This window comes from Anastrepha obliqua, chromosome 5 (genome assembly GCF_027943255.1).
Source record: "Anastrepha obliqua isolate idAnaObli1 chromosome 5, idAnaObli1_1.0, whole genome shotgun sequence".
Taxonomy (NCBI): Eukaryota; Metazoa; Arthropoda; class Insecta; order Diptera; family Tephritidae; genus Anastrepha; species Anastrepha obliqua.
In genome coordinates, this window is record NC_072896.1 from 72,807,590 (window position 1) to 72,823,437 (window position 15,848).

General features: G+C 35.5%; 1 protein-coding gene across 7 annotated transcripts in view; it reads right to left on the reverse strand.

Moving 5' to 3' along the window:
* The window catches only part of LOC129247161 (dnaJ protein homolog 1), a 120,974-nt gene that overhangs the window by 38,123 nt on the left and 67,003 nt on the right, over window positions 1–15,848 (reverse strand). For 5 of the 7 annotated variants that reach the window (XM_054886131.1, XM_054886129.1, XM_054886126.1 and 2 more), the window contains exons 3-6: window positions 9,906–10,078; window positions 9,450–9,827; window positions 9,098–9,326; window positions 7,690–8,059 (exon numbers count right to left, since the gene is read on the reverse strand). In XM_054886131.1, the coding sequence (XP_054742106.1) occupies window positions 7,690–8,059; window positions 9,098–9,326; window positions 9,450–9,675 (825 nt within the window). In that variant the 5' untranslated portion in view covers window positions 9,676–9,827; window positions 9,906–10,078. Of the gene's footprint in view, window positions 1–7,689; window positions 8,060–9,097; window positions 9,327–9,449; window positions 9,828–9,905; window positions 10,220–15,848 lie in introns of those variants that run through there. The other 2 variants (XM_054886133.1, XM_054886132.1) reach the window with 2 other exon arrangements.

Genomic DNA, 15,848 nt, shown 5'->3' on the forward strand with positions numbered 1-15,848 from the left:
CTTATTATTCCCATCAGCTATCAAACCTGAACGAGGCACTTAACAAAAATCGACCTTCTTTAGTGAGAAGACGCAAAGTTTTGTTTCACCACGTCAACGCAAGACCTCATACCGCAAGGCAAACATTAGGCAAGCTGAACGAGCTCGGATGGGAACTAATGCCGCATCCACTATACTCTCCGGATATTGCACCTTGTGATAATCACCTTTTCCGTGGACTGTAATCCCATATGAGTAACAAGAACTACTCCTCAAAAGCAAATATAAAAAGGGATATCGAAGCGTATTTTGGCTCCAAGGACAACAAATTTTTTGAGCAGGAAATTAAAAATTTGCCTAAACGTTGGGAAGACGTTGTAAATAATGAAGGAAAATATATTATTGATTAATAAATACTTTGAACATCTTTTTTATTAATTTTGAAACCACCTTTAAAAAACGCACGAACTTATGGACTGACCTGATAATTCGCATTCAGTAAATTCAAACGCTTTTTAAAATGTGTAAAACGGTTTTCAATGTTAAGAAAAGTTGAGAAAGGGGCTTTTAATAATCTTGCATAGCCTACAAAAAATTAAATTTGCACTTTCAAAATATCCAACTTTATAAGAATCAACAAATTTGCATTACCACTAAATTCTTCTCAGAGTGCCCTTTTTCAACATTGTTTTGTTTAATAATACAGTTTTTTTAGCTTACAGTTTCGGTAGCTTTAAATTACAAAAAAAAAAAACACAAAACTTAAAAATTTGGGTATAAAAAACACTAAATTTATGGTTGGCAACACTGCACAACTTGGCAAAAGTGGCTTGATGCACTCTCTGACGGGCGCAATCTTGTTTCTATCATTCTTGGAAAAAATACTTGCATGCGCTAAGACAAATTCATAACGGAATTAGGCAAATGTAATATGCACTGTTGAATCTACCTTTTGGGCGAGCAGTTGCATACCACAAGTTGCAATCGAACTACAGTTTTAAGTCGACTTCGAACGGCTGATAGTTTTTTATGAGAAGCTTTTCCATGGCAGAAATACACTCGGAGGTTTTCCATTGCCTGCCGAGCGGTGACCGATATTAGAAAAATCATTTGGTGATTCATACATGGAGATTCGAACTTGTGCACTTCCGAAGGGGAGCCACGCGCCAACTCTTTCAAATTCCAATTCCAATTTATTCGAGAGTCCAAACATCTGTGTGCCATGTTTCGAGTACAGGCGTACGAAGTTGAACCGCTTCAGTATCAGACTTATGAAATAATTTGTATATCTGCCGTGAGTTTGGAAACAAAGCGCAGGCTCTTCTCAACAGCAGCAAAAAACCGCCGCCGACACTAAGCCGTTGAGACCAACAAACTATTTTCCTGCGTAAACTACATCAATTCCCCGCATTCCTCAATAACCATTTGGCTCGTCTCCTAAAGCTGAACAGTGACTCAATTTATTTTCTTTCCCGTCTCTTCTTTAAAATTTCCGAATAAAATTTTTAAATTAATTAAAAAAAAAACACCCTTAGCGCTTATAGAGCTCAGTCTCCATAACATTTTTAAATAAGCGAGATGTAGAAGGCACTTGTCTAATGGTCATTTTTCTTTGGCCAGTGGTTTTCTGCTGCACTGCATTTTGCTCTGCCACTCGTATTGAGATTACAATTTATCGTAAGCTTGTCTTAATTTCCATCTATTCCGGGAAGGTCGTTTGTGGCATGCAACATAATACTGTGTTCCTACTCAGAAATATTTAGTATTGACGAGTCAAGTGTTTATGTGGAACTGCTATATATTTTTTACTCAAATGCCCTCTGTAAACTCTCTGTGTACCCACTTGGTTCTAAAGTATTTTTTACCAAGCCGTCTTGGCCTCTGTCAGCACAAAAAGTTTTCAATAATTGACGCGATTTTTAAGGCGCTTCAAACTTACATTATTTTTTACTAGAATTTAGGGGACTATAAAACTGTGTACTTGAAAGTTTTCTAAAAACTCTGAATAAAAATTTTGAGTGAAAGAGAAAAATTTTTGAAAATTTGTTGAATTTTTTAAATCTTGCAAAAAATTAGAAACTTGCGTTTATATGGTTCTTGTTATAGAATAAACTATAATTTTATAAAAAAAGTGTTCCTTAAAAAATATTTAAAATAAAGAGATGAACAGAATGTTTCTTTAATTTTGCAATGGCGTATTTAATAAAAATAAGAACACACCTACAAAAAGTATAAATAATTCTGTCTGTTTTGAAGCCATTTATAATATTTCATGTGTTGAAAATTTAGCACCTTTGCAATTTCATAAAACACACACAAATTTTGTATGGCTTATTGTAGGCATATGTGTATTTATCAAATATATACATATAAGTATATGCATGCATGTGTTAGTGGCGGTGTGTGTGTAGATCCAATTGTTAACAGAGTGTCACGTTATTCATTAATTTGGGACCAACTGCTGCGAAAAACTAACCGAATTACTTCACTCAGCCAACACAAAATGTTTAGCAACATTTTGAGTTTCTTTTAAATTATTTTTGTGGTCGCTGCTTACATGATAGTTGTTGTTTTCCTTTTTCATTTTCTTAATAAAACAAAGTGTGGTTGACTATTGCAACCGCAAAAAATGATATGGCACAAAAACTGTCAATTGCCAGCGATTAGGTAGACAAAAATGGTAAATTGCCATTTTGGTGAAAAAGATTTTTACTGCTAATCTTTTTTTTATAAACATAACTTTTCATTTTCTTTTTGCGTTGCGTTGCAATTGCAATCATTTTTCAAGTGTATCAAAATTGCATTCATTCAAACTTTAATGTGTGTTATTTCATGCTGTGAGAAAATGCCAGTGCGCTGTTTGCCAATTTAATTTGTTAATTAATTTTTTTTTCGAAATCAGTTTGAGTAAAAACAGCAAACTGTTTTTGGTTTTTTCTTGGAACGTGATACCATCCTGATTTGTTAAAGCGGGAATGCGTGAAAAAATTTAGCCATAAATTTTAATTTGATAAATGAAGCGGTTTTTTTCAAATGCTAACGCAAAAAATTGGGTATACAAAAATTGTTGTTAAATATAAAATTCAATTGAAACAAGAAGGGTGGACTTAATATACGTTCAAAATCGAGGCCTGTATGACATGTTGAGGCACGTTTTCACTTCTATAATTGCCACATCCTCTTTCCAAAATTTCATTTTTGTGGTTTTCATTTGTCTTTTTTATTTTCTAATTATATTCCCTCCACAACGTAATATCACAAGTGATTATGCTAAATTGTTAGACCTGGTGCTGCAGCACTTACGCCCACCATCACCGAATGCTCTTCTAGAGTTTCTACAGGACTTAGTAGGTCTCCACGCAGTATTTACAAGATTAGATAGTAAAATAGATCTTAAGGTCTCAGTGAACACCTCATTTAGTTGTATCCCTATTTAAATGCTACAACAAATTTTAACTCATATTTGGCAACTTTGAAAATCACAGTTACCTATATGGATGGTGCATGAAGTTCGATTTGATTGATTCTAAATAGACGATTTGTAAGTTTAATCGAGATGGATAAAGTGGTCGTACAAACTAAGGTGAGTGGTACCACGTATTTTATAGAAAAATTTAAATATACATTTCATTCTCTGATATTATAATGTGAAATTGAATCCTCTCCAAGCACTGCTCAAAAAGTAAAATATACCCTGTAACACACGCGCCAGATGGGTTCACTCGTAAAAAAATTCTCGGAAAATAAAGTTTATCACTTTAAATCATAAAAAAAGAAGGCAACTCGATATGATATCATAAGAGGAGAAGTACTGAAGCAACTCCGAGAAGAAGAACTCACTTTCCTTACGTATATATATATATAACTCTATTACATTACCTGTTTTTGTTCCATCTCAATGGAAAGTAGCTCAAGTAAGAATGATCCTCAAACCATAAAAAGCGTTGCACAAGACGACTCATATCTCAGTCTCATGGCAGCCGGTTCTACGTTAAAGGAATAATTTGGGTTTTTCCCGACCAAGGGCTGCCGCCCTAGTAAACTAGCCCTGTCTAAGGTACCGTATCCCGTACCCCACCCATTAAATCCCTTTTCCTCAAAAGAATGATGCTTATGATTGAAGACCAAAATATAATCCTAAATCACCAATTCGGTTTCAGGAACAAGTCCATAGATTCCTAAACAGCATACACAGAGCATTTGAACAAAAAAATATTGCCAGCGGCTTTTCTCGATATATTTCAAGCCTTTGACCGCGTTTGGCATGATGGCTTACTTTAAGAAATAAAAGACACTCTACCAATAAACTATTACATATTTATTAAGTCCTACCTGCTATTTCTTTGTCAAACAAGGCGAAGAACAGTCTAAATTAAGTGAAAGCACAGCACAGGTGCACTCCAAGGGAGTATTATGGGCCCCATGCTATACTTTTTATACATATGCGCTCTACCAGCTTCTGAAGAAACAATAGTCGGATCGTTCGTGGATGACACTGCAGTGCTCACAATTGACCCCCATCCTCATGCGGTCTCCCAACACCTCTCCAAAGAACTTGATATAATAGCTCATTGATTGAAAGAGTGGCGCATTAAGTCAAACGAGACGAAATCTCCCCAAGTCACACTAAATCGAAAAACTTCCTCATCCGTTAAGCCCAATAATATAATCATAACCCAAACTCACATGGAAAACCCATATTTTCACTAAACGTGGGACTGTAGGAATAAAACTGGGAAGCCTAAATTGGTTACACCATCGAAATTCTCATGTTTCTCTGGAAAGTAAGCATATGGCATTCAACTTTGGGGCACAGCAGCTAACTCCAGCATCGAAATACTGCAAAGATTCCAGTCGAAAACCTTCAGAATGATCTCAAACGCCCCTTATTATGAGTATCGTGATCTCCAGTACCCACAATAATTGAAGAAATAACACAAAACGCGACTCCAATCGCACTCAAATCCTCTCGTCACAGAAATAATTGCAAATCCCATAACCAGATGGCAATAAAAAAATGGAATTATTATAGAAAAAAAAATATTGCCTTGCATAAAAAAATGGAGCAAATTTGTTTACTAACTACTGAAATCTCTTACATTTTTGCTTTTCCTAATTCACCGTTAGATGAAATTCGGAATTCGATGTTACTCATTTTCTATATCCGTCTACTTTGGCTCAAAGGCAACATGTGTAACAAGTTTCGTTCAAATGTATATCTCAATGTGTCCATGTGCTCAATTTGCACTCGACTAGGACAGACCGATAAAGAACCCTGCGTTTTTAATGGAAAAAAATACTCAACATCATATGCAAAAAAAGTCTCAATGGGCTATAAAACTGCATGCTCAGAAAATTAGTATAACAATTTTTTAAATTGTTGGGAATTTTTTACAAAATTCGGCATTTTAATTTATCAGGTTGATAACAAAAATGAACTATATTTTTATAAAAAATGAACCAAAGAAATGTGTCGTGAAAAATAATGCACATTTTTAAAGAGATTGTGTTAATTACCTATATGAGCGCACGTGGAGCTAGAGTTGCGGACTTGAAAATAGTAGTACCATTATATTTAATTAGCCACTCAGATATTTCTTAAATTAACAGAGAGATGACGTTTTTAGATTTTTATTTTAATACTGTGTAATTAATTTTTAGTGCACATTCCTCTTAGCTGTAATTCAAATTTAATACACATTCACTTATTTTAGCAACATTTCTTCGCTTCGTTCATGATAATATTTATTTAGTGTATGGGTCTCACAACAAAAAAATCATCATCCAATTTTCTTTGTGAATAACTTTTTTACTAAATAAAAATAATAGCTCTGAAATATTTTTAGAAATCTTTATTTTCTTTTTTCCCCTAGCTTATCTGTTTGTATACTGCAGCTGTCTAGTTCGCAAGTGTCAAATATGAATGGGGTACGACGTCATTTCTAAAAATTATAAATCTGCCGATAGGGTGATTAATTTTGCACCAGCTTGTAGTATGAAAAATATCTCCATATAACAATTTTTACCCAGTGTGCTCCATTTCATTTAGAGTATATTTTGATTGACAAGCCGCATCGGGCGGGGCTCGAATGTATTGCCTAGGTCAAGCAATTTCAAATGAAATAATTTTTGATACGTCGATCCCAAAAATATTGCGCCATTTGCAAGCTAGTCGGCGTGTTTTCTAGAAAACTACAAGCAATTATCTCCATAATTTTGCATAAGCAATGGCTTTTTTTCCAGCGAATAATTTTGCATTATAAGTCTAAATTTAGTACTGTTTTTATCTGCCTGACAGACTTAAAAGCATCAACATTGGCAGTTCAGACAATTTCATTGTCCTGCCTGACAGACTTAAAAGCATCATTGGGAGTTCAGACAATTTCAGGGACCTCTTGAGTAGAATTTTTCCGCATTTCGCTTCCATTCTTTGACAAGAGCTATTAAAAAGGTCTAGTTGAATATTATTGAAAAAAAAAACCGTTTAACTTACTTTCACTTCAATATTGTAAAAATACTCAACTTTCTCAAAAAAAAAATTATTATAAAATTAGGTATTACAACTAAATTAAATAAATATGGCTTTATATTTCATTTATTTATTTTTTATCTTTTCACACCCTTTTAAAAAATTTAACAGTGGCACTGGTAAGGGATAAAAATCGATTTTTTTTGCATGTTATTGTAGTAAAACATTTCAAAAATACCATGTTAAAATTTTAAGTCAATCCGAGCAAAACTTTTTAAGTTATAGAGCATAACAAACAACTGCCGAGACGCAGCAGTTGCGCGTTTTCATAACTTAAAACTTTAAACGCGGTTTTCTCGAACCTTTTTTTTTAAAGTGCGTAGTCATTGGCATTTGAAAACTACTCAACCGATCCTTTTAAAATTTTGCACACATATTTTACATATAAAAAACCTCCCCCCAATTTACGCCATTTTTTTTTATATTAAGGTGGTTTTACACCTACAAAATGGCGGCATTTTTTCGTCAAAAATCACTTTTTACTTCAAACGACTACCAAATGGCTGAAAATGAAAATAAATCGTCAAAATAAACGTTGGGGGGAAGTTTAACTCATACTTTAACTAAATTATTTGATTTTTTTGATTTCAGATGATTCTACGCTGAGATATGCTGACTACTGCAAAATGTATTTTTGAAAAGACGTCTACGTAAATGTGCTCTCATTCGCTCATTTTGCAATATTTTTACATGAAAATTTTATCAAATATTCTTGAAATGTTACTTTATAATATGCAACAACTTTTAATAAACTGATTTGAACCGTTTCGCTACAATAAATTCATGAAAAAAGTGTTTTTTTTTTTAGCGTTTATCCCTTACTCCCCCCTTAAGAAATTAAGTCAGCTGTTTTAGTGGTGCCAACTGCTCAATATGCCTTAAGTTATTCGGTATTTGAGCGCTTTTGGTTTTAAAGTGAAATTGCTCGTATCAAAAATACACTCGCACATTTAATATTGGCACTGAAGAGAGGCAAAACTTTCTTTGATTTTTGATAATGCAAATTCTGATTATTCAATATAAAAAGCTGAGGGTGATGGTATTTATAATATATTAATATATCATCTTAATATCATTTCTAAAATAGTTCGCGAATAAAAATAACATCAATTTTCCCTTATTTGAGTTAAAAACTTTACCACCTTAATAAAATCTTTCTTCCTCTCTCATCTTTCACTCACCTGCTTGAGCGTTAAGCGCGCCGTGTACCGCATATCACTACCTTCTCGCTTAAACATCGCATGTGGCTTATCCCTAATGATGAAAACAATATCCGCTGGTATCTTGCCGGGTGCTTGATCGCCTTCCTTTTGAAATGTTACCTTCGTACCGGATTTCCAGCCGGGTTTAATCGATATGCTCACATATTTGTCCTCTTTCTTTGTCGATCCATCCGGCTGTTCCACTCGCCTTGATATTTTCATCTTTTTCACACAACCATGGTAGATTTCTTCTAGTGTCGCGTAGAGATCATGTTCGACGGGGGGATCTTGTTGTTTCTCTTTTTTGAATGGGGTATGCACGTTGAACGAATGTGACCTAAACGAAGGTCTTCGCTTTATTTTTTAAGCATCCATTACAAGCGTATTTCAATTATATTCTGAGATTGAGTTTGACGAAATTAAATTAAATTTAAAGGCCTTTTGTGTAAAAAATAGCTGGATGAATCTATTCGACTTGAAGAAAGAAATATTGGTCTTTGAAACTTCAGCCATAATTAAAGAACGTAAGTTGAGGCTGAGCTGCATTGCATGGCGGCATAAACTTGAACTTATGTGTGTGCCGGGGCAATGTCTTGAACCCCACAACGAACTGTCGATTCTTCAAAGCATCCAATTGCAACGAAAACAATTTTAGGGACAAGTATAGCGAAGGCAGTCGGGTACATCAAAGTTTTCATTGATGAAGCTCATGGGAGTAGTTAAGGCAATGCTGGCACCTGGAAGACAACCAAATGCTTCCTTAAAAGGCTTGAACGGGTGGTAGGGAAATTCTTTCTCAGACAAGGAAGGAGTGAGCAACGAAACTTGATAGAACTAATTGCGGGGTGCAAGGAGCTAGAATATTGAACTGAAAATAACTCTACTAACTAGCTGCATTCTCATGGTAGGCAATGAAAAAGCAAAAGCACCTCTCGAGATGAAGGTAGTCGTTTGGAAGTTCACAATCTAATCAGAAATTTTTTCTATTCAAGAAAGCTAGCTTAGACAAAGATTACTTGAATTCGTAAATTACTCAACGCACTAATGAAAGTTATTTGCTAACAGACATGCAAAAAGGATTCATCCGTTCTACTCTTTTAGAAAAAGGTTACGCGCAAAGATCATAAAACCTTTTTATATTCTAGGTAAAGTAATGGAACGTATTGGTCTTCGTAGGCTTTCTTGGTTTTTTGTTTGAAAGCGGGGTAAAAGTACATTGATTTCTGAGCCTACCTCGAACTATATTACTTTAATATTAATTTTGGAATTTGCAACTGACCCTCAAACCAAGATCACTCCCAGCTTAGGCTTTTTCCTTTTTTTTTTTTGTCAAAGTCAACCTCATTAAAATTGTACTAATTGCAACAACTATTCACAGCACACTTACCTGAACCCACTCCCGAGCCCATGCCGTGACCCCAAACCTCCAAACGGGGATGAGAAGAAATCATGTTCGGTGTCCAAATCGAACACATTCTTATCGAATAGATTATCGCCCATATCAAAGAAAGAGGCAAACGGATTACTGGAGCCGAAGAATTGAGCAAAGGTTGCCCGCGGATCACCATGGAACTGATATGTGCACGTTTTACCGCCGCCGGTGCCATTGCGAGTACCTGCATATGACAATTTACAACAAAATAGTTAAAATTATTGTTGCTATACCAAAACTTACACACACACATTCATGGATAAATAGAATTCACAGTTTTAAAAGTATTCAAGAATTATCACTGTACCTCCACTCTTCAAACCCTCTTCACCATATTTGTCGTACACTTCCCGTTTGTTCTTATCGGAAAGCACCTCGTAAGCCTCGGCGACCTCTTTGAATTTGTCCTCTGCATTTGCGGCTTTATTTTTATCCGGATGATAACGTAACGCTAATTTTCTGTAGGCCTTTTTGATCTCTTCATCGGTGGCAGTCTTCGGCAGACCCAATATTTTATAATAATCTTTGCCCATCTTTTATGTCACTCTGTGTATTGGGGTATTTTGATGACGGTGTGGAGTAGTGTTGAATGCGTGGTGAGTATCTTTGTTTTGTATATGTTGTTGGGTATTTTCTCTGTTGATTTGGATGGGAGTAATGCAAACTTTAAATGATTTGCTTAAATCTGTGTCGAAGTAAATAATGAAAAAATAACAGTTAATTTGTGTGTCCTAAATTTTTTTATTAGCAATTCACCACTCACAACACTTAAACACGCTAAGTGGCTGGTTTAATTTGTCCGCAAGAAAGTCCGTGTTTTTTTTTCTTTTGGCTTTTTCCGTACCTTTCCTCAGCGCACTGAACACGGCACAAACATTGTTTTGCTCTGGATGGGTGTGAGGTAAATAACTTCTGATGGGGCTCGACAGGTTTGAACTGCAATTTTTTAAACAAAAATGTACAAAAATGTTAGTGCTAATTTTTTTGAATCCACTTAAACAATTTTTTATGAATTGCAGGAAAATATAAAAACGAAAAAATTGAGAAAAAGTGTAAATGTATGTATGCATTATTTGAAAAATAATAAAAAACAAATTTTGAAGGCTCCCAATTTTTTTTTGTTTTTTTTTCAGTCTTTGAAAACTCCATTTTCTGACAGAAAATTTAGTGAACGAAACAACAATCGCTTAGAATACTAAACGAAATACAAAGGGTTGCACAAAAAGTACAATCAAAGGAACGGGAACTTAATGAACTTCATTAAAAATAATATCGAAGAAAAAAGTTTTATATTTTTCACTTAACAAAATCATTCACACAACTGCTTATACTATAAATACAAAAATCGCGAACAGCTCAATCATCATCACGAGCAGAGCAAAATTACGCACATGCGTGCATACTTACACATATTCGTGAAATACAAAGGCGTGTATATATGTACATATATATATGTATAAAAATTCATGTATGGATATAGGGTGCGCCATTAGCTGTATGTTTGTTAAAAATGCTATAAAAAACACTGACAGATTCGCCATTCGATTCGACAATCGCATTCTGCTTTCAGTATTTAATGCTCAACGACCACTTCGAACAATGGAGTGTATATTCCTCAATCTCTGCCTATCACCGCCGATGCATATGTGGGGTTTCAATGAAACCAAGATACCCATTTGATATGTTAAGAAATCCCACGCTAAAGAGAAACAAGAAAAGACGATGACTAAAGTACCATCTTGCGAGTGGACGTTATGCGAGCTGGATGCTACTGAATGAAGGCAGACTCTTAATCATCGAAGTAAGAAATGCGATGCCAAAATACGTGAATGCGAAGAACGTAAGGTACTAATTGATAGGAAGAATATAGGAAGAAATTAAATTATTGACTATCAAATGTTTGACTCGGCTCACCCTGCAGTAGCACATCCCGCCCACTCGGGCCTTTCGCATACGACTCGTATCGTTTTCGGCACGACATATTTTTTATGCAGCGACGATGACGATACGCTTACATGTCCGTACACAATGCGACTATCTATAGTCAATATACGAGTTGGCAATATGTCAAGCGATGAAAAGGAATATTTCTTTTATTATGTTACCTTCTCCATCGGAGGAGAAATAAAAGAAAAAGGAGGCACTGGCGGTATCTGTACATTAGGAATAACTCAAACAGCAGATTAATAATTGCCCGTAGGGAGTTACAAGAGAAGGATCACAAATTTTAGACATTTTACAGGATGTCTAATAATGCTTTTAAGGAGCTTGTAGTGAAGGGAGCAGCTGAAACTGTGAAGCCGAGTTTTCAAAAAAAAATACTGATATGAAAGAATTCGTTAGCCTGGAGGAAAGAATTATAATTACGTTGAGACAATTAGCATTCTTTTTGAGATTTTGGTGTGGTGGACAGAGTACAAGAAGATGTGGATTTCTCAACCCTAATCCGTAGGAAAAACCGTGTCTAAACTTTAGCAAAAGTTATCCCTCTCACCTTTAACTCTTCTACAGAACACTGCAGAATTTTTTTTTATTTTTAACATTACAATCTATACATAATTATTAACAGGAAGATCAAAATTTTTGTAAATTAATCGCTCTTGTTCCTATTTGTGGTGTGCGTCTTCATGTTGTTCTACAAATAGAAGGGCCTACAGTTTTGTGCCGCCTCTGAACGCCAGATATTTTTTTATGTGGAGCTGTTTCATGGCACAAATACACCCGTATGTTTTTCATAGCCTGTCGGGAGGCGACCGCTGTTAGAGAAAACTTTATCTAACGTTTGGTATTTCGTTCCTGGGGTTTCGAACCCTTGCACTTCGTAGTCAAACAAACGGCCGCCGATTATCGCATTACGAGCTTGAATTGTTTCTAAATTGTCGGGAAAAGATTGGTGTTTAGCGATAACTTACAAAGAATCTTTGACGAGATCTAATCATAACTCCAAAGCGGCGAATTCTCACTGACAAGGCGACTGATAACCACTGGTGTCCAAAACATCGACTGATTCATAAATTATGTCGCATTGTACGCCACGCTGCAAGAGCCAAAGAACGGTCAAGTTTATATGGTCAATTTCAGTACACAAAAAAATACCCCTCCCTACGAAAGTATTCATCTCCAAATGCGATCATTTTGTTTGCCAAAAAAGCCGCTAACATGAAAATGCGCTTTGTACGAAAGCTAGTTTCAACAAATTCACAATTTAGACAATAGGCAATACACAGTCATTTTTCAATAATTTTTCATTTTTTCAAAGCATTTTCAAAGCCTTAAGCGGTCAATTTCATACCCTTGAAATGAGATATTAATTTTTTGTCATTTTACTGCGCGCGGCATCCTTCAGTGTTTAAATAACAAGTTATTTAAAATAAAACCAGTCGACTAACCACCCTTTATTTAATGTAAAAACGAGCAAAAAATTAAAACACGCCATCAACTACACCGAAAATCTGTTGCCATGAATACTATCATCATCTTCGCCAGCGGCCACACATCACAATCAAGCTCATGATCATTCCATGCCAACCCACGCATTCTACAATTTTAGCTCCGCACAGGCGGCCAGCATCAACTATCTTAACGTCTCGATAGTGGAGGTGGCGGTGGCGGTGGCGTTGACGCTCATAGCATTGGCGTGTTGGCGATCGCACATTGAAGAATGAAATCGTAAAAGAAATTTTTAAAAACAAAAAACCTTACACATATACTTGTGCGCACATATACCTATGCGCATATGTGCGTATGTGTATATATGATATACATTTTGCTTACGTATACTACTTATTTTTAATCTTTTAATATTCACACGTTGTTAAATTAAACAGTTTTTGTCTGTTACTTAGTTCATGATTTTCGAAATTTCAAATTCGGAAATATTTTCAAAAAAACAGACGAAAAATTCTAAAATTTTGTATTGGCTTCGCTAAAAAGATACTTTTATCAAAAGTTTATGATTGATTTACCCAAAATCTTGTTCCTTCGGATGTAAGAGCTTATGTATGTATACACATACATACATATGTACGTATGTATATATAAAGTTTTGTAAATACGTGTCGGTTGTATGTGTCGGCAAAAAAAGACAAATTTCGAGCATGATTAGTTATGTGCGCCCAAAATAGCAGCATAATTAATTTTTGTGCACATACCAACACACATACTGTGTATATACAAGGCGGCACTAAATTAGTCACCCAATAATATTTTTGGAAAACTTTTTTAGTAACTAAAAAAACAATATTTTGGATCACGGAAATCTTTAATTTGACCTTTACGCCTGGCGCCAATTGCAAAAATTCTAAACCTTCCGGTATTAATTTTGCGCCATCTTGCACTTTCATATTTTTTTATTTCTGAGAAAACGTAGTCTTTGGAGACTGCGCAAAATATTTTTGAAACAGATAAAAACGAAATTCGGTAAAAACCATCACAAATTGTATGCAGCCCCACCCTTAATCTCTTTCATAGTTTACACACTTTTTGTCATTTATTTTGGATTATCTAACCAAACTTTTATATAGTAATCAACCCCCATTCATTAAAAGTGGTGACACTAGACCAACAACAATGTTTTGTACGTTTGATTGTCATGGCAAAGTATTGGCAATGAAGAAAACAAAGTACGAATTCGCCGTGTTTCAATCTCTGCTGACAGCCAAATGGGCACAACGACAGAAAACAAAATCAGCTGATTTACCGATACCACCTTTAATAGATTCGCCTTGATAGTAAAAATAGAAGAAAATATTCTGATCACTCTGATCAAAATCATCTCTTCGAATTCGACTTCAAAGTGGTCTTGCTCAAAAAGTGATTCAAATCTTTTACTTTAAGGTTGGCTTACGTCAGAATTCAGACAGCAGACTCGCTGGCAACCTTAAATAGAAATCATAAAATAAATTCCATTTCTTTGCTTCCTGTAGAATGGAATGGCCGCACGAAATGACTTTGATGACCTTTTATAAAGTGTTTATTTTAAAATTTTCTTTTACACCGAACTACAGGGTGGGCCATATAGCGTTTGCTTTTAGAACCACCTATTTTTATGAGAATGGTAACACAAGTGACATGTCAAATGAGTTCATAATTTACTTAAAGGTTTAATATTTACGAAAACGGACGCTATACACTTGAACAAAATTGGGAAATATTGAAAACCTATTTCCAAAGTGGTCTTCTTCTTCTTCCGCGGTTACAGTAAATGGCGAGCGTTACCGTGACATGCTCAACGAGTTTTTGTTTCCAAAAATTGAAGAGGATGGCATGGACGACATTTGGTTTCAACAGGACGGTGCAACTTGTCACACTGCCAAAGTTACACTCGAACTTTTGGCTACCGTTTTTGAATTCCAATATCAATTGGCCGCCTCGGAGCTGTGATTTAAGCCCGTTGGACTATTTTTTGTGGGGAGCCGTTAAGGACAAATGCTATGCGAACCATCCAGAGACGATTGATGCTTTAAAACACGAAATCGAAGTTGCCATTCATGAAATTGGAACCCAAACAATCGAAAATGTGCTTAAAAATTGGGTTGATCGAATGGCCTACTGTAAAACCAGTCGTGGCAGTCATTTGAACGATATTATTTTTTATTCATAAATGGCAATGTTCAATCTTCAAAATAAAAAAAAATATTTGAAAAAATATTCATTAGTTTTTTTGTTTAAATTTACAAATTTTACATGGCCCACCCTATAGTAATCGGACAAAATTAAAATATTTGATTTTTTATAGAAATTCAAATTTTTTTATAGAACTTTTGTTCACTCGACACGATTTTCTTCTTCCATATGATAACAAATCATTTTAATGCGTGGTTTAAACCATGTTTTCGACTTTTTAAATTCTATAATATCAGTAGCACAAAGCAGGTCCCAATTCGAAATAAATGGGAGTTAATGAACGGAAAGCATTTATTAGTATTTACAGGGTCCAGCACTCGAAGTGTACCCTTGGGCATCAGCTGTCTGTTAGTTAGCTAAATGACAGTCCAGAGTATTGTTTACAAGCGCGCGGAAACATTTTGCCGAGAGTAAATGGGAAAAAAGAAAATCAGTAATGGATTTCAAAGGTGTGATTGGATTATATTTGGCTGGAAAATTACAACCAGCGATTGTTCGTGAGCACCTGGAGCACCTTAAAGTAAATAAGGTTTTTGTGTATCGCACCATTACTCGTTACATTGCGAAACGTCATGGAGGTGGTCATCAAAAGACTGCAACGTCAAGTGAAATGGATCAAAAAGTGAAGAAGCGACTTGAACGAAATCCCCGACGAAGTGCCAATCAAATGGCGAAAAAACAGAACTGACAGTAGCATGCACCGCATACTGAAAAATGATTTCAAAGTCAAGCCTGACAAGAACCAAAAGGCGCATGATATCACACCAAAGTAACAACAAGTCAGGCTTGAGAGAGCGAAGAAGTTGCTTCGCTTGGCCGGTCAATTTCTGAACATTGCGTTTTCCAAGGAGACAATTTTTCAAACTGAGCAATTCGTAAACTCCCAAAACGATGAGTTTATTTGATCGACCAATAATACGAGAATTTGAGTCATCGATTAGCCACCAGGAGGCAACACTCGCAACCAGGAGGCGCACTGCAACCAGGAGGCGCACTGCAACGATCATTATCATCGAGCCTGGCGTCAAGGTAAATGCGAAATATTATCGGGAACGTAATCTGCAGGTTGCTTTGAAGCCGT